Below are 19,670 nucleotides of genomic sequence, written 5' to 3'. Positions count from 1 at the left end.
AGACTACTGTCATATTTCACCTAAACGACAACATCTTAGCTCAATACGCAGGCAATGTGAATAGCCTGCCCTTGGGTGTGCTCTTTTGCTGTTTGCTAACAGGATTGTTTGCAAGATCTCTGTTGCCAGGTGATTTCACCCTAGTGGCCTGCTCTTGCTATCGTGGTTTCCCTGGGAGCACACCAGTCCCTAGTGCGTGGACTGCCCGCAGTACAATGGCTAGACGGCCCTCTTCTCTTATCCACCAACATAGGAATCGCTCTCACCCAGAGTCAGGCAATGGCCATGTTGGAATGATTATTAATATTTTAATTTATGTGATGTTGCAGGTTCAATGATCACTATGAGCGGAAGGATTCTAACTGATGTTTATGGCAGCAACACCGCCGTCAGTTCTAATGGATTAAATGTCCGAATTTTGAGGTAAGTTATACTTACAGTATTGAAGTGCTCCGTAAATCACCACAGTTCTGCATTAAATATCTGTATTAAAATGCATTTGTCGTTAATTAGTGATCACATCTGATGGTTCAGAGTAAATAGGTTAATGTTGTGCCAAAGAAAATAAATGTGCCACAAAAACGTATGTTACTTAGTACAAGTGTACTAATAATCACACATTGCCACATTTATTACTAAAGTGCAAAACACATTATCACCACAGTCCGACGTAACTGAAATCACGATAGTAACAACTAGCATAATACTCTCTGCACACCTACATATCTACAGCATATACTATATGCAATATTCAATGATATCTGCTGTAAGATAGAATCGGACTGCATTATCCCTGGTACCTAAAGTCTCCCAGATTTGTAAGGTCTGTTGCCACCTAACGCAATCACAGCCATCTTTGTCACATAGGCATCTAATAACAGAAACTACATCTTCAAGCGCTATTTTAAATAGTTTTCAATCTAAGTTGGCAAGCAATGTATTTCTAACTACTAGCATATACGGATGCTACTGCATGAAACATTTGGTTTAGTTACTTTACTTACTGGAGGGTATGTAAATGTGAATCTATTTTTGTAACTTAATAAATTTCTTATGAACACCATTTTGCATCATGGGCAATCGAACTTGTTAAGTATGTTAACTGTCTACCTCTTTCAGAACCTATGCTGGTGGAATGCCTTGTGAACTGCTTGTACCAAACTCAGATACTCTGTAAGTACCAAGCACACACATCTATAACAGGTTGCTTATTTAGGACCATCAAAGTGGTTTATTTGCATTATTACTGCTGATTAATATGTAATATGTGCACACTATTTCTCACAAGACTGCATGGTTGGTGCATACAAATAAATCTCTGACATCACCCAGATGTGGATCCCGTGCTCACTAACCCACTGAAACCAATCAACAGGCCACTGAAGAGCCCCAATCAGGATGAAAGTAGTCTTGAGTTGCCTGTGTTCTGATTCAGGGAGGACCTGACCTGGCAGGACGGTTCCTATTGGAGCAGAATCAAGACTGATTTGCATATGGCTGGGTCCAAACTGAAGAGGCACGTGGCCAAAAGAGCAATGGGTTGGAACACTGCCCCCGAATGATTGCCAGTTGTTAGACAACTTGCAAACATTCGTCCCTCTACCTTTAATGTGGCAGTATAGCTTAAAATTGCTTATTTGCTATAAGTATGCCAAGCCGAACCTCTTAATTGCAACTACAAATCACCCAAATTATCAGTTGATTTGGGGTTTGGCGGCCAACAGTGCCATGTTCATGACCTCACAATATTTATACTGACAAGCATCAACACCAGAGCACAACCAAATTAAATTAAAATACATACTTACACCAATAATTCATACCAAATTCAAATATATAACTTTCATAGGAGTACGGGCATTATGATAGGCAACCTCATGTGTAAGATTATTTACAACATTTATGATTGCATCTGTCACATCAAGTCTAAGGTCATGAACATTGAATTTGAGATATGGTTGTTGTGGGTGTTATGTGAGTTTTGGATCACGAAGTTTACCATAACGTGCCAATAGCAGTGTTTTTCTAGTTTTAATTCATAACCATACCTGCACTTTAAGTCTGCCTTTTTAAGTAATTTTCTGACTTTAAAAATATATATTTAGGTGCTATAACCAAAGCTAACCATCACTTCACTTTAATCTTGCTTTCATTAGTGTACTTTGTATTTATGTTTATCAATTTGTATCATATGAAATAGATTTTTGCTATTCCTTTGCTGCCTTTTTTATGCTCTGCACAACACGTTTCAAGAACAAGTTGTTGTCTTTTGAAATGTCATCCTTTGTGCTATAGAAATCAAAGCAGAACTGAAAACAACTACAATTGCTATGAAAGTAGACCTTTAATCAAACATGCACCTTTGCTTGATTTGTGTAAATTCATTTAGTAGTTTTAGAAAAATTAACTATACAAATAGTTGTTGGCATGGCTTTCATTATCATGTCTGTAGCCCATGAATTCATGGGTAGTATTTGAAAAATGTGATATCCTCTTTTTCCATACTCAGAAAAAAGGTAAAACAACCATGCAAATGTGAATAGCAAAGACATGCCCAGTGTGTATTATGAACCCTGAAAATACGTCAGGGATGGCAACAAGCTGTGTTGACCACCCATGGAGGTTGGGAGATCATCCCACCCTCCACATGGCTAAATTAAATGTATTTGTTACATTCCCTTTATCTTTACATTCTCTCCATAAAAAGTGTAATGTGATCCATGTACTTTAAGACCAAAATCCTATTAAAAAACTTTCCAATTAACTATTTGGAAAGTTAAACACAAAGGTCCATTAAGGGGCCCTTGCCCTGCCTATGCACAGCTCAGAAGTTTCTGTTACATGAAGACAAGTGTAATATAACTCTGAAAATCACTGTGCTGGATCACATTATTCTACCTTTTATCAAAAGCCTCTGTAGGGTTAAGAGTTGAGATAGTCTAATGATAACAGGGTTAAGCTATATTTTTAGTTGAAAGGTGACAATCACACAGGTATAACCTCTTTCAATGCAACTTGGCCACTTAAAATTGATTAGGATTTTTTTACTGACCCTGTAAATATTTTGCTCTCGAATGTTTTCTGAGGCCAAACACATCTGGTGGATTGATTGTACTTTCAACATTGCTGGTGCATAGGTGTTTACAGCCGCAGTCGGCAGTGGGAGTACCTGCCGGGCGGTGACATGGGGAGGGGGAGGGGGAGGGGAAGGGTGGGGGGTAGAAATCTATGTATTACGGAGGTTTACAGGTAAGTAAACATATAAATAAATAATTTTGTTGCGTGCACTGCATCCACAAATGCGATGCAGTGCGCGTAACGACATTTGTTTTATTTGTTTATATGTTTACTTACCTGTAAACCTCCGTAATCCCTAGATTACTACCCCCCAACCTGCCTCTTCCCCTAACCACGTCACCGCCCTGCAGGTACTGTCACTACCGACCGCGGCTGGGCGTTTATGTTGTTTAAATATTTTTGGTGAATAGTTTGTGTAGTAATTGACAACTCAAAAGAAGTTCCTGTGTAAACTCTACTCTTGTTCATTATATTACAGAATACAGAGAACAGTATACAGAAAATGCATTTGTTAAATATTTTGATTTGTTCCTTTAGATATGGTTTACAGCTTACCTCTTATGATATGGGAACCATTATTTGTAAAATGACTGGAACATATGTTGGTAAGTGGCAATTTTTAGATATATTTTTTATGTTCTGAAGAAATACCATATTAAACGTTCTATTGTTATTTATTTTCACAGGCCATCATAATGCCAGCTTCATTCTGGATGCTCAATACGGACGGTAAACCACATTTCAGATATTAAAAATAAAATCAGTTCTTTAATGTTTGGGTAACATTTTGTTTTTCAGTTTCAATGGTGGTACTATTTGTGTATTCTCTTTGTGAGGGCGAGCTGTTATGTTTTCACTGTATTGCTTACCCCCTCAAAAATAAGTACATGTTTTAAAGAGACAAATTACTTTTTTATAAGGTATTGAAAATAGGACTAATGGGAGGTAAATGCAAGCATACTCTGCAAGTGTCCGTAAATTCAGTAGGTTCTCACGGATATTATCATTAATTAAAAAACCTTAAAACCACTATAAGAAAAGACCTACTTTTTCGCTGTGGTCCTCAAAACGTTGCATTTTCGAAGAGAACATGTGTTTAAAGAGCACACACTGTTAGCATCCCCATTCATTCGGTTGATCTGCTCTTCTGGGCCTTGTATCTGTTCAATTAATTATCTTAATATTAAATGCAACCACATTTACATGCATTCAGGCCTAGCTTGCATGTAATATGTATTATTATCACACAAAGACTCTGCCAAACATGACGATGCAATGGTTTCACTGAATTGTCTTATTTAACTTTTGTGTAAAGCCATTATAGATGTTGAAGAAATGCACCAGGGACGAGGAAATTCAATGTCATATGTAGGCTGCAGTGCGTATTGACACCACCAATATATATGAATGTACAGCTCCAGAAAGCACCACTGTGGCCTGGCTGGGCTGCTGTTCAAAAGTAATGTAGTAACACCTGGTAAGGAAAAGTGCCTTTGCAATCTAGAAAGAATCACCTTTATACATAAACTAAGTCACCCCTGAATGGTGCCTTGCAAGTCTGTATAGATGGGTGCTCAATGGGGGTGGGCCGGGATGGGTGCAACCCATCCCTACCCACCCCTTTTGTATAATATTAAAAAGAGTGCCATGCTATATATTGGGAAGATCATGCCATCACCAAGAACACTTACAAAATTCTACTTGGCAATGTGTACTTAGCTCCATTTCGTATATGCAGGCATAGTTATGGATGGCTTGGCAGCTATAAGGAGATCTATTCTTTTAGGAGGAATAATAACTTTTATTGTGCCCCACAGCTCACTAAATTGGTTAGTATTTGTTCCACGATTCTGACAATTTGTACAGGTGGTGCAATTCCTTTCCAAATGTTCTTGAAGATGCTAAAGCAGCCCTTTATCTTTTTCAAAAGGCATAGTCACATATTTGTGTAGCCTGATAGATCTTTTTGGAGATCTGAGAACCATTTCAGAAGCTATGGCATGAGTATGTAGAACTTTAATTTGGTAAACGTCTGTCATTTAAAGAACAGTGTACCTCAAAATATAAATATGAACACTTTAATTTGTTACATTTATTTATAAATAAGACTTTGAAAAGTATTGATTGAACAATTATTTACATTATTCTCATTATTATGAGTGATTGATAAGATGATTTTGGATCTAAACGTTGTTCATGTTATTGTTTCCCACAGGAGTGCTCCACAGCTGAATACTTATTTTGTGTCTTCAATGAACAAGATTGCAATGTTTCAGACCTATGCAGGTATGTATTTAGCATTCTCCCTCGTTGCAGGCATCCTATCAGTGCTGGCAAGCATTTACTGATTTTTAGGAAATGAGAGGGGAGACTTCAAACATTTTCTATAATCAAAGAACCATAAATATTGCCAATTCAAAAATAGTCTATTATGTAAGGTTACGTCACTTAATGTAATTTGAAATCAATGCTTGTGAATAAAGAAACTTAATTTTATTGGCAGCTTTTAGTGCCTCTCCAACAGGAATTCTCACTAGGAAGAAATGCAAGGAGGCGGAGTAAAAACCCGCAAAAAAATTATAGATGACCAAATATAATAGGTGTTGCAGAAAAAACAGAAGTACTGAATCAAATGTTTATCTAGCATTTGTTAAGATAGATTTCTGAAACTCAAGCAACACACTCAACAGTGCATGTAGCACTTTTTCTGGGGATGCACATTTTCACGCACTGAACCTTAATTGTCTCCCATGTGACCTTAGATTCACTTTAACTCTTGTTCGCTTCTGGTTTGACAGTTAGAACATAGGACATATTTAAAGATACAGGTAAAGATGTAACTCTTACCACTAGATTTTATAAAACATTTGCTAGCTTAAAAGGAATAAGTAAATGTGTACCTTATAACCAACCGTTTATTATGTTGACGCCTCTTATGAACTTTCTATTCAGTTGTCTCTGGAATCTCACCTTCTGCTGGAAGTATCCAGGGTGGAAATCTGCTTACAATAACTGGCCAGTATTTTGATGACACAGATCAGCCTGTTAGTGTTCTCCTTGGAGGTATGTTCCTTGTTGTATATGTTTTCTTTCTGTCCTCAGCTTTTCCTTCCTACAGGGCATTATGCGAAGGGCACCCTCTTCGAACGTAATCGTACACTGCAATAATACTTTCTATTTCTTATCATTTTATATGAATCTTGTGCAAGCTCTTTATTGTTTACAGTATTATGAAACATGAGTCAATCCTGAAATCAGTGAATGTTACATTTTAGCAGCATAAGAACTCTGACCACAATCATTCAAGTAAAGAGTACCAGATAACAAATAGAACTGCAATTTCCATGTTCTCTGAGATCCCTTATCCTCCACATCTATTGAAATATCTTATTGTTGTTGTCATTGTCCTTCATAAATGTGGATATTAGAGTAGTTTGGAAGGGGTTGGAAGATCCTGAAATGACTGATCTCCCTCCTGGTAAATACAATGTTTCAAGCTTTTAAGTTGCCATTCTATTTAACTTCAAAGCAGATATTGAGCCAAACTTGACCGTGTCCATGTCAGCTCACTTACTCTTTAGGAATTGGAAGTTATCCAGCACTTAAGATGTGCTGCAAAGTGTGGCAAAAAGGTGTAACACAATCATAGCAGAGCTAGCAAAGTCTTACACAAACTGACAAAGGTCTTTGAGGGGTTAATCCAAATTGAGACAGGCTTTCTTTTAAGTGACTACATTCTTAGAGCCTGGGGTTTGCAGTTAGGATTAATATCAGCTTGAAAATTCAATGTCTAGGACAAATATGTAAAGTTTGAAACATGGTATTTAATTTGTGCCTATCCATTATTTAATCTATTCCTGTAGATTTATTTGTCCTAATTTTTTTCATTGTACTTTTACTCATGTTGAAGCTCACAGCTGATTAGTCAGATGTGACTTTTAATTGTTGTTCTATCTTTAGGTAAATATTTATGCGCTGTGAAATCAATTATATTTTCCACCACCTTATTGTATGATGGTATGGGTATTTCTGTTTTATTAAATGGTAATTGTCACTACAAGTGTTCACAGTCCTTGAAAGTTAAGGTTGTGTATCCTAATTCTAAGGCATTGTCTTAATAAACGTAAATTGAAATTGACACAGCATAGAGTACCTGTCAAACTCTTTTGTTGTACTTATCCAATCTTATTTGCCAACATATTTTTTTCAATGCTACTATGTTTCTTTCTGCATGTTTCCAACAGTTTCAGTACACCAACTCATACATATTTACTTTTATGATCATTGGACCTGTGTTATCATGAGCATTTATATAGATTGCAGTTGGTATATGGTTGGTCCCTGTCTTAAGAGTCCTGTTGTTCTACATTGAAATATCATATTAAACTGTTCCATAACTGACCAAAATAGACAGGGTAGGAAGAACTTTTATTATTTCATTATAATAGGTTTGGCATTACTATTTCATTATTATCCACTGTCATCTTTAGTCTCTGACAGGCAGCCGGACAAGTCCCAGAGTAGAGTAGAAAGTACTGCGAGAATAAATGGATACCATTTTGGTAGAGCACAGGAGCCAAAATGTAAAAAGTACTATGCAAATTAATTTTCTACAAGTACATCTGCTCAAATATGTAAACCATAAACTGCACAAATCCTGCAGGAATAGTTAAAATGTTTATAGAATTTTTAAAATTCTGCAGTCATCGCAGGGAAGTCCACAAAATGTTTAGTAACCCTTTTCCTGATTAGTTATCCACATTTCTACCGGAACAAATGGTAATTTTCACAAAAGCGCGCATCAGTTTTTCCCATATTTTTCTCAACTACTCAATAGTAAATCACCATACCACCCCAGCTTTCCCTTAATTCGATGTTAAATTCATAATTAATTGTCCAGATGATCATCAGAGATTCCTTTTGCATTACAAAACAAGACATTCTTTTGGTTGTTTATAAGGAATATAAAAAGGGCACATATGACTTACACATTATTACAGTGTTCCATTCGAAAGAATATTGCTTACTGTGCTCAGCATACTATCAGATTCTGCACAGTCTACAAATAATATTTTAACTTTACCATCTTTACAGGACAAAGTTGTGATGTCGAAGCTCTTACAGATACCAGAATAACATGCACGGCTCCCTCAAAACCAACAGGAGACTCATTTGACTTCATAACTCTGTTTCCAGGCAAGTGTGCTAAATTTTCCCTGTATTACCCTTTATAAAAATGAGACAATCCCAGAATGGATGGTATTAGTTCATTCTACAGAAAATACTTAACCTCAAACATCATATTTCAAAGTCAGGAGTAATCCTCTGATTTGTAGGTGCACATTTATAAAACAAAACAAATTAATAGTACAAATAGTTTATATGATGTCTTTATTCTTCCCCTTTCTAGGTGGCAGAGGACTCATGCTTGAATTGTGGAACAATAGCAACCCTTCTCGCTTAGAAGATGCACTCATGTACAATGAAAACACCACGGGCTATGCTGGTGCATCATGGGTCGATTCAGCTTCATACAAGTGGCCCTCAGGCCGTAATGGATTTGTTGCTCGTCTTAGTGGATTCTTTGTGCCTCCAGAGTCAGATAATTACACATTCTTCATAAAAGGAGACGACCGCTTTGCCCTCTATTTTAGCCAGACCGGACATCCTCAGGATAAGGTACACATGCCGGGCAAATTTACAATTCTTCTTTAAATACTTGTTATCTTATGATTTTAAAATATACATTTGTAGACGAAGTAGTGGTTATTCTGAAATTATACAACACACACTGATTAATTTCAAATATTTGTCTACAATATGTGCATGACAGGTTTGCAGTAAAGCAAATAGAGTTTATCAGAGAAGAAACAGAGTCATTGCAGCAAGATATATATCTATATAGCTATATCTATATCTATCTATATCTATCTATATCTATCTATATCTATATTTATATATGGCGGCTGGCTGGCTGGCTGGAGAAATAAAAACACCTTGAATTAGCACAGAAATCGGGTCTGCTTTCGTCATTTGTGGAAAGACTTTGGCTGCTCAGGGACGGAGGTTGCCCTGTATAATGTGAACTTTCACCCAGCACAGCAGCCGCTGTGCACATGCACTCCAAATTCCAGCCTTCACGCAATTCAGAGTCTTCAAGACGGCTTATTTACGGTTTCACATGTGTATTGCGGTTCCAGCATATGAAACGGAATCATTAAACAAACCCAATGCGTTTCGGCGATAAAACACTCGCCTTGGTCACGGGTTGGTAACTTGTTCACAAACAATGCATTAAATAAAGTTTCCAATTTTTTCAAAAGTGCTCATGTGATCAATTCAGTCTAACTTTAGACATAAACAAAGGACAAGGAACTAATTTGTTGGTGGCCATCTTACAGAGGAGTAAATATTCAATACGAAAATTTCCCATTTAATGTGCATAGTCACTATGTATGGCATCTGTTTCAATTTGAGTCACAGTATTAAACTTATTAAGTTTATTTAATGAATTGTTTGTGAACAAGTTACCAACCCGTGACCAAGGCGAGTGTTTTATCGCCGAAACGCGATGGGTTTGTTTAATGATTCCGTTTCATATGCTGGAACCGCAATAAACATGTGAAACCGTAAATAAGCCGTCTTGAAGACTCTGAATTGCGTGAAGGCTGGAATTTGGAGTGCATGTGCACAGCAGCTGCTGTGCTGGGTGAAAGTTCATATATATATATATATATATATATATATATATATATCCCTTCTCTCAGTCAAGAAAAATCCAGGACATTCCAAGATGCCTAATTCATTTATTGCAGAAACTGCTCTCTAACAACGCATTTCACCTTTCGGCTTGTTCACGGTTTAGCCCCTTACTACTGAACTGTGTTTGGAATATTTATATAGATATCGATATATATATAGATATATATGTAAGGACTTTAGGCTCAGATTTCACTCATACAAAACCATTGAAATTCAGCAGGTATAGTTACTTACGCCCCTGCAATGCACTGCTTAGAACCTCACATATTACATAACTTATGACATGGTCAGTGACATCACTAATAAAATCTCAAATAACATCACTGATGTCATCATCTAGTGAGTATAAGTGTTCTGTTAAGTTTCTGAGACCTAAAGATATATACTAAGCTGTTGCATGCTTTAAATTACAATTCTTTCAGTACTACTAATGAGTGTTAGTATTTCAACATATGTTTTCTGACTGACTGTGAGGCTGTCTGATTCTGTGTAAGAGTGGCTGTATGGGTGTGTGACTGGGTGTGTGAGTGGCTATATGGGTGTAATGGGTATATGGGTAGGGGTATGAGTAGCTGTGTGGGTGAGTAAGTGGCTGGGTGAGTGGCTGTATTGGTGAGTGCGTGGGTGTGTCAGAGACTGTATGGGTGAGTGAGTGGCTGTGTGAGTGGCTGTATTGGTGGGCGAGTTGGTGTGGGAGTGAGTGATCTTATGGGTGAGTGAATTGGTGTATGAATGGCTGTAAGAGTGAGTGACTGGGTGTATGAGTGAGTGAGTGAGTGACTGAGTGTGGGGTTTGGTTAAGTGAGTTGGTGTGTCAGTGGCTGAATTGGAGAGTGAGTATTATGTGAATGGCTGTATGGGTGAGTAAGTAGATGTGTGAATGGGCATGTGTGTGGGTGTGTAAGTGTGTGAGTGCTTTTATGGGTGAGTAAGTGGCTGTGTTGAGAGGCTGTATGGGTGAGTGAGTTTATATGTGAGTGGCTATATTGATGAATGACTGCTTATATAACTAGCTTTATGGATGAGTGAGTGGTAGTGTGAGTGGCTATATGAGTGAGTAACTTTGTGTGTGAGTGGCTCTATGGATGAGTGAGTGGTTGTCTGAGTACATGTATGGGTCTATGAATAGGTATGTGAGTGTTTGTGTGCATGTGTGAGTGTGAGAGGTTGTATAGGGGTGTGAGGGGTTATGTGTATGATGTCTTCAGTGATGTCATTAGTGATATCTTTTTACATGCCATCAGTGATGTCATTGACCATTTCATGAGTGATGTAATATGTGAGGTCAGAAGCAGTGCATTGCGGGGCAATATGTTATAGTTAGCTGAGATAACTATAACTGTGTGAGTATCTGAGTGGTTCTGTGAGTGGGTATGTGAGTAACTGAGTGCAGTTGTAAGTGTGTGCATGAGTCTCTGAGTAGCTCTATGAGTTGGTACGTGAGTCCCTGAGTGGGTGTGTGAGTGTCCTCTGTTTTGTCCTCTTCTGCTCTGGTTTGCCATTCCTGCTCATTTTTTCTGCCCCCTGTTTCACCTTTTCTGCTCGCTATCCCGTTTTCTGTTTGGCCTTTAGTGCTTGGTTTTCTGCCCTTTGTTTTGCTTTTCTGCTCATTTTTCTGCCCCCAGGTTTTTCCTTTTTCTGCTTGTTTTTCTGCCCTCTGTTTAGCCTTACCTGCTAATTTTTCAGGCCTATGTTTTGCCTTTCCTGCTTGGTTTTCTACCCTCCATTTTGCCTTTCTGCCCCTTTTTGTGCCCTCTTTTGTGCCCTCTTTTGTAAGGGAGGCCATGCAAGACATAGCAGGAGATGGCCCTGGGGGGTGGTCCCCATGGCCATTAAAGACTCCAGGGGGGGTCCCTTGGCCCCCCTTCTTCAGAGTACATAGGCCAGCCCGGGAGAGGGTCCGCATGCCCCCCTCATTATTATAAACATGGCCCTTGGGTGCTAGTAGACTCTGGGGCCCTTTCATGCCTCTTTTTTCTCATAAAGGCTGTGGTGGTGGTCCCTAGGGCCAAGAATGGCAAGGGAAGGTGGCCTCTCACTACCCCTTCTCCCCCTAAAATAAAAGTAGGCCCACAGGACCTGTCCCGCCCAGGATAAGTCTTCAAAGAAATGTGGAACCCCTAAGGCCAATTTTGGCCCGGGGACCTTATCCCCCAATGCCAGGACTTTATTTATCTATTTTTTTTAAAAGGGGAGGGGGGCATGTGGTCCCCCTCCTCAGGCCTATTTCACTAGACCTTCATCTTTTTTTAAAAAAAATGGAGAGGGGGCGTGCGTGCCCTCCCCCTTCCTGGGCCGCTTTTGCCCCAGGGACTCCCTCCCCGAGGCATGGCCAGATCATAGGGGACTGCAGTGGGAACCTGAGGGCCCCTGCTTCCTGCCAGCTCCCCGCCTCCTGCAGGAGCTGGAATTGCTTTTGGACTGAGGGAGCTGCTAACATGGTGCCCAGGGCCATCTAGGGCTCCTGGAGGGGGGCCACACCTCCTTTCATCTCTTTTGCACTGGGAAAGTGGTGGTCCCAGGGGCCTGGAGGTCCACAATGAACCCCCTTAGGGATTTGATTTGTGCTCTGAGGAGGTGGCGGTCCCCAGGGCAGTGGGGGGCTGGAGCCCCCATACATTATAATACAATATTGCCCCACATTTTATTTCTCTTCAGCCCCAGGGAAGTGGCCCCTATTAGTATGTTTAGTTGCCCTACCAGCGGGCCTAATTAAATAAGGCGCAGGCTTGTTTTTTTAATTTTTGGCAGGATTTGCGATTCCCACCTAAATATTTAACAAAAATGCTTTTTTGCTCCTAATGGTCCCTGTGGGACCCCCTGACGATGCCTAGGGGGTCGGGGGTTTCTACCCTGCCCCCTTTTCTTTCTTTTTATACATTATTTCTTGTGACTCAGTTCAACCGAGTCACAAGACGGCTGCCTACACTTCATGGTTGAAGTGTTGGCAGCCAATCGGAGCTGTTTATTTCCCTGCACAAGCTCATCTTTTCTCCCGAAGACTTTGCATCCAGAGACATCACTATATTTTTAAATGTACATTTCTCAAAAACTACTGAACTGATTTACACCAAATAAACAATAGGCACTTCATTAAACCAACATCTACGCCCCAGCCAAATTTGGTGCAAGTCTGTTTAACGGTTCAGCCTTTAGGTGTGGCTAAAGGTCTCTATGAGTGCACCTAAAATTATTTGTCCCCACTCCACGGATCACCCCAAAACTTTCCATGACGACCAGAACTTACCTTGACACTGTTTTGGGAAATTTCATGAAGTTTTAGGCAAGTCAAATAACTAAGTCCTAACTTTAACCACCTACTGGCAACCACCAGTAGGTTATATATATATATATATATATATATAGGAAGCGCTGTGCTGAAAATCTTGAATGAAAAGCTCCGTCTCCTGAAGTGGGCCTCTTGTGTGTCTTTCATGGAGTGTGAAATTGGCGGGCGTCTCCGTGCCCGTTTTGAAGAGGTGGCTCTGTAGGGTTGGTGGCTCCCTATTCAGAGGTGTGTGTGTGTGGATATATATATATATATATACACACACACACCTATGTATATGTATGTATATAATTATATATTTATATATGTATATATATATATAGTAATTGCTTTCCAAATGTTGTTTTACATGGGCTACTTTGTTCTAGATTGGTGCAATGCCACGGCATGCCTGTCGTAAAAGCTACTGTCTGGCTTCGATATAGCGGCACCTTATGAAAGGTGGAAGCAATCTGGCCTCTTTTTGTCTCTGCTATTTATGAGGCTATAAGTGCAAGGAAAGTGTTATTGCTTTTTGCTTTGCTTCTTTCTTGTTTCACATTCTTTCCCTTGCAACTGTAGAGCACCTGAAGGGTAGCTTGGGGTTCTCTGAGCCTGTGGATGGGTCTATGCAGAAGGACTTTTTAAGTCATTTTCATCACTTTGGTTGAATAGATGGCTATGCAACAAGTTGGCCATCATATTAGGGAATAAGTATGCTCTAGAGGGGTTTGATACCAAGACTCATTCTGTCCCTGAAGTGGAAGCCTTACTGGCTACTGTTCTGGCTTAGTATCCAGTTCTGAACTGGCTTCTGAGGATTCCACAGAACTGCAATTACTGAACCCAAAGTCGACTTAAAAGGATATATTTAGCCTCTAAATTTACTCTGCGTGATAGTGATAACACTACATATATGATCAAATTGTTTCTGAAGAATTTCAGTTTCTGTGTGAGATAATGAAAAATTGGAGAATTCTGTTCCCTTGCTGGCCCTCATGTAGGAACAGGTCTCCTTTCTCTCAGCTATTAGATTTAAAAATGAATTATGTTGCTGCTGTCTTTTCTGGGGCCTCCATCTGTGGTTGATGCTGTGTGTGGATTCAGTGTTGGAAACTGGACTGAGCCCAGCGGGTATTGTTTTTTAATCTACATTTTCTGATGTCCGAGTTGTTTGGCCCTCAATTTGAGCATTAGATGGACAGGTTGGCAGAGGACATGAGGATTATTTTGCATTTCTACCAGGGACTCTGTCTTCTCTTGTGTTTGCTTTAGTGGTAAGGGTTTGTGGTAGTCCCTGCAGCAGTTCTTTCATGGAAGATAAGACACTACTTTGCCATTTTTTTGTCAGCAGGTTCTGCACTCAACAGCTTGTCAATGTCTCCATCACTACAACTCTCCCAAGTGTTGTCTTTCTAGCTTCATTCCTTATCAAAAGTACTTGCTGGTAGGTAGAGAGGGGGAGGAAGGGTTTAGTTTTATCACATTCTCATCCATTGGTCTTTGGGTGCCTTAGTTGTGGAAATGTATCGACCATTTAGATTTCAAATAGATGACTTCCATAGACTGGTCTCATCAGACTCCTCTGCTTTGTGCCTCAGTGAAGCCAGCTACCCTACATGATGAGATTGAGACTTTGCTGGACCGAGTGTGCCTGTGTAGCTATGGTTAGGTCTGCAATAAGACTTGGCTGCTCTCTGAGTGCTGAGCGTAGGGATTGGCCAGAGGCTAGGCCATGCTTCTAAACCCTGTTGCACATGGATGAAATTAGATAAGAGAGAGAGGCCCCAAAATCCAAGGGATGGAACAACATTTCAAAAATAATATAATTCTATCCTTGGAAAAACAAATAAATCGACATATACATTTTCAAACATTCTACTATGAGCCATACATCACACCTCAAGGATCTACAATCATAGATTATACCACGTGAGTATAACATTTGCTCAGAGCTTTAATGCCGTGTTTGTTCCACGCAGACATCCGTTCTCAAAATTACTCATATATGTTATACAATAACAGATCTCCACATGGCCCTTATGTGTATGAAAACAGTATTTACATAAAACGGAGGCTTCACATTACAAAAATTCAAATATACATGTATAAATCCTTCCCCACAAATTTGGCGCAAAGGTTTTTACAATTAAATGTCCAAATTAGAATCAACATTAATTTAAAAAGGTAGAAGACAAAAGAAAGTACACATAAGTCTATTCAAGTGATGCTGGTCTGCTATAATCGAGCGCCATTTTGGAGTGGGGAGAAGGTCCTTCCACTCTGAGCGCCATCTTGGGTGAGGGAGAGACACTCGCCCTGCCAGGACCCACGCGACTCCCCGTCGGCCATTTAAGATGGCCGCTAGACAAGTGCGCAGCGACGGTGCGCAGCGGGGGCGCCGTAGGGGCGCCGGAGGTGCGCCAGAGGTAAGCCCGTTTGCGCCCGTTCGCGCAACGGACGCGCTTAGGGCCGCTACCTCTGGCCCCTCTGGCCCACTTCGATTAGTCTATACTCGGGCTGAGCTACTTAGACTCAGACCATGTCAGGAATCGGTCAGCCCTTTCATCTCCAGGCCAATTTCCTGTGGCCTGCTTAATGTCAGATCCCTCTGCAAGCACTACACGGAAATAGCATTCCTCATCGATTCTGAAAAACTCGATGTCCTCTTTCTCACAGAAACATGGACACGGGCGGATTGTGAGGTCGAGTTGGGCCTAGCCTGCCCTTCAGGCTACAAAATCAGTCACACTCCGCGCCCACTCAATCGAGGAGGGGGAATCGGGTATATCTATAGAGACTCGCTGACCCTCTCCCAGCTAATGATCCGTGAAGTACCGGGATTTGAACTAATGGGTTTTACAGTTAAACAGCAGGAGGTGTTATGCTGCTCGGGTGTTTTATGCTATCGCCCCCCGGGACCGGCACCCTCCTTATCTCTTCTTATTGACCTGATTTATGAACTCTCTAGCTCCCACTCCAAGTTATTGGTTCTTGGAGATTTTAATCTGTGGGCAGGCAGCCCGCTGGACAAGGCATTTCTTTCCCTTAGCCAAGCCTGTACAGATATCAATTTAGAACAGCTGGTGAACGCCTCCACGCATCAAAAAGGCCACATTCTGGACTTAGTGTTTGCGGACCCACAGTGGGTATCATTAGTTGATATCAAGTGCCAGTATTGGACAGACCACTCTTTGATTATGTTTTCCCTCTGTTCTGAGGACCTTACTTCACGAAAGGCCGGACTACCCCTAGCTAAGCTAGAGAGACCTTGGTCCCGAATCCTTAAAACCTCTCCATTACCGAACATCCTAGGTAAGGATTTTAAGCTTGGCAACACAGCTGAAGAGAGTTATACCATCTTCTGCCAGTCTATATCGAGTTCGCTGGATAAGTTGGCACCCCTTCGGAAGTCACGAGGAAGGGTGAACCGAGCTAGCCCATGGTACACGAGTGAACTACGCCAGCTTAAACTGGACTGTAAACGTGCAGAAAGGGGCTGGAGGAAACAGTATTTAGACTCTGAGAAAATGGTGTTTAGGTCCGCTATGCAAAAATACAAGGCTCAAATCAAGACGGCTAAAGCGTCCTTTCTTGAGTCTACCTTGAATCAGGCCCCAAACAAGGCCCAGGCCCTTTTTAAAATTGTTAGAGACCTCGCCCACCCTACCTGTGTGGCTAGTGCAGTCCCGGCATCGCAAGCTCTTTGTGACTCACTTGCTGATGCCTTTGAGGAGAAAATCCGTAAAATCTTAGCGGGTCTGCAGGATCCAGTCAATTCCACCACTGAGGCGGGAGCTCCGGAGGAGATGGCCAATCGACCCCTGCAGAGGGTCGCTCACCTCTGTTTGGTAGCTCCGGCCACGCCCTCCAGTCGACCCCGTCCAGCGGATCAGCCCTCTAGCTTGGGAGCGCCGGCGTTGGAAGCCAGTCGACCCCAGCTGAGTAGTTTTCCTTCCCTTCCTTTGGATCCGGCCCTCAGCTTGGGAGCTCCGGCGATGGAGGCCTGTCGACCCCAGCTGAGTGGTTCGCTCCCCCCAGCCTTGGATCCGGCCCTCAGCCTGGGAGCTCCAGCGAGTGAGGCCAGTCGACCCCAGCTGAGTGGCTCGCTCCCCCCAGCCTTGGATCCGGCTCTCAGCCTGGGAGCTCCAGCGAGTGAGGCCAGTCGACCCCAGCTGAGTGGCTCGCTCCCCCCAGCCTTGGATCCGGCCCTCAGCCTGGGAGCTCCGGCGAGTGAGGCCAGTCGACCCCAGCTGAGTGGTTCGCTCCCCCCAGCCTTGGATCCGGCCCTCAGCCTGGGAGCTCCGGCGAGTGAGGCCAGTCGACCCCAGCTGAGTGGTTCGCTCCCCCCAGCCTTGGATTTGACCCTCAGTCTGGGAGCTCCGGCGAGTGAGGCCAGTCGACCCCAGCTGAGTAGCTTTTTTCCTCCCTCTCTGGATTCGGCTCTCAGCTTGGGAGCTCCGGCGATCGTGGCCAGTCGACCCCAGCTGAGTAGTTTTTCTCCTCCCTTTCTGGATCCGGCTCTCAGCTTGGGAGCTCCGGCGATCGTGGCCAGTCGACCCCAGCTGAGTAGCTTTCCCCTCCCTTCTCTGGAGGAGTTTGGCAGTTTAGCCCTCACGATTTCATCTGGCTCGCCTCTGGATCCTCTTCCTCCAAAACTATGGAAGGTGTTTCAAGAGGATCTTTTCCAGCCCTTGCATGCCATCTGCTGCCAATCGTTCGAAACAGGGATTGTACCGGGCTGTTGGAAGAAGGCAGTGGTATCTCCGCTCCTAAAAAAACCTACGCTTGACCCTGTGTGCCTTTCTAACTACCGGCCAATCTCCCTGCTACCTTTTCCGGTTAAAATTTCGGAAAAGTTGGTTACCTGCACTCTGTCCAACTTCTTAGAAGGGAACACCTGGTTGGATGAGACGCAATTCGGTTTTCGCCCAGCTCACGGGACGGAATCCGCATTGGTGACCGTATTAGACAATCTGCGGGCGAGTGTCGACAGTGGTCGGGCAGCATTTTTGGTGTTGCTCGATATGTCGGCCGCGTTCGACACGGTCAGTCATCCTACCTTGATTTCGAGGTTGGAAGAATGCGGGGTCAGAGACAAGGCCATGGACTGGCTAATCTCCTACCTGGACAGCCGTCAGCAACGGGTTTCGCTACCTCCCTTCAGCTCAGAGGAGCGGAGAGTGGGACAAGGAGTACCCCAGGGCTCTGCCATCAGCCCTATACTCTTTAATATCTACCTCCGCCCTCTAGTCCAGCTCATTAAATCATTTGGTATCTCCGCATTTAATTATGCGGATGATACCCAGCTGGTCTTCTCCCTGGAGGGACAGGATGCAGTCCCACTGGAGACTTTTCACCGGTGCATGCAGGCTACAGCGGAATGGCTCCGTTTGAACTCGCTACAGTTCAATGGGACCAAGACAGAGGTCCTGCACTGCTCCACTGACCGAGTTCCCCGAGATCTCCCTGATGACTTTTGGCCTTCGTCCTTCTCAGAGACGGTGTCAGCGGCACAATCGGCGCGCAATCTGGGCGTCATGTTTGGGCCCAACCTGCAGCTGGATCTGCACGTGAATAAGACTACCGCAACGTGCATGATGCTGATCCGTATGCTGCGCAAGGTTTTACCCCTTCTCCCTGAGCAAGCCAGACCAGAAGTAGTGCGAAGTACCATCCTAAGTCGACTTGACTATTGCAACGCACTGCTTCTGGAGGCCCCGTTAACACTTATGGGCAAGCTTCAAAGGGTGCAAAATATGGCTGCCAAACTCGCCCTTTCCCGCCCCTACCACAGCTCTTCCACAGCAGCGTTGCAGGAACTCCACTGGCTGCCGGTCCATCTACGCGTGCGCTATAAAGCAGGATGTATTGTGTTCAGGGCTATCCATGGCCTGGGCCCAATCCCTCTGCAGCGAATGTTTGCCTGGTATCTTCCATCTCGAGCTTTACGCTCCGCGTCGTCCAGGCTACTTGTAGTTCCGCGCTTCCAGAGAGTGAGGATGGGTGGTCGCTCGTTCAGAGTAGCGGCGGCCAAACTCTGGAACTCCCTGCCTTTATCCCTGAGAAGTTTTGAGGATCTTTCAGCCTTTAGAAAGGCTCTGAAAACTTACCTTTTCCCTAGGACGGGTTGAGCTATTGCTTCTGCTTGGATCATGGGTCAAAGCGCCAGGATGCCCTTGGTGGTGACAGGTGCGCTATATAAGTATACCACAATACCAATACAATACAATAATCATTACAAATATTATGCGTAGTTTCACAAGGAAAATCACCTAGTAGTAGTAAGTATACTTGTAAAGCGCACTGTTACCCCATCTCGGGGTGTCCTGGCGCTGTACACCGCTGGGGAACCCGTCCTGGCTTTCCCTGTGAGATGGTTCCTACTGGGCACCCCCAAGGTGAAGCCAGGCATCCCCGGCGCTGAAGGGGCCGTTGTGGAGATTAAGCAAGCTATTGCCCACAGTTGCATAGTGGGACCCATGGTTAGCGTAGGCACCTAGGCGAGAATTATCGAGTCCGCGGACATTGACCCAAGACCTTGCCGCGTCGGGAATTGAAC

The 19,670-nt window shown here is 42.8% G+C and overlaps 1 protein-coding gene across 1 annotated transcript in view; it reads left to right on the top strand.

The window, feature by feature from the left end:
• The first annotated feature begins 343 nt into the window (after positions 1–343).
• The window catches only part of PKHD1L1 (PKHD1 like 1), a 466,042-nt gene continuing 446,715 nt past the window's right edge, over positions 344–19,670 (top strand). Inside the window, exons 1-8 of the mRNA XM_078686145.1 lie at positions 344–423; positions 1,120–1,173; positions 3,616–3,683; positions 3,765–3,807; positions 5,294–5,364; positions 6,031–6,141; positions 8,173–8,274; positions 8,489–8,757. Of these exons, the coding sequence (XP_078542271.1) occupies positions 344–423; positions 1,120–1,173; positions 3,616–3,683; positions 3,765–3,807; positions 5,294–5,364; positions 6,031–6,141; positions 8,173–8,274; positions 8,489–8,757 (798 nt within the window). The remainder of the gene's footprint in view (positions 424–1,119; positions 1,174–3,615; positions 3,684–3,764; positions 3,808–5,293; positions 5,365–6,030; positions 6,142–8,172; positions 8,275–8,488; positions 8,758–19,670) is intronic.

The sequence above is a fragment of the Lissotriton helveticus genome, chromosome 4_1, assembly GCF_964261635.1.
Source record: "Lissotriton helveticus chromosome 4_1, aLisHel1.1, whole genome shotgun sequence".
Taxonomy (NCBI): domain Eukaryota; kingdom Metazoa; phylum Chordata; class Amphibia; order Caudata; family Salamandridae; genus Lissotriton; species Lissotriton helveticus.
Note: the sequence above shows the minus strand (reverse complement) of the source record. Positions and strands in the feature narration are given on the sequence as shown.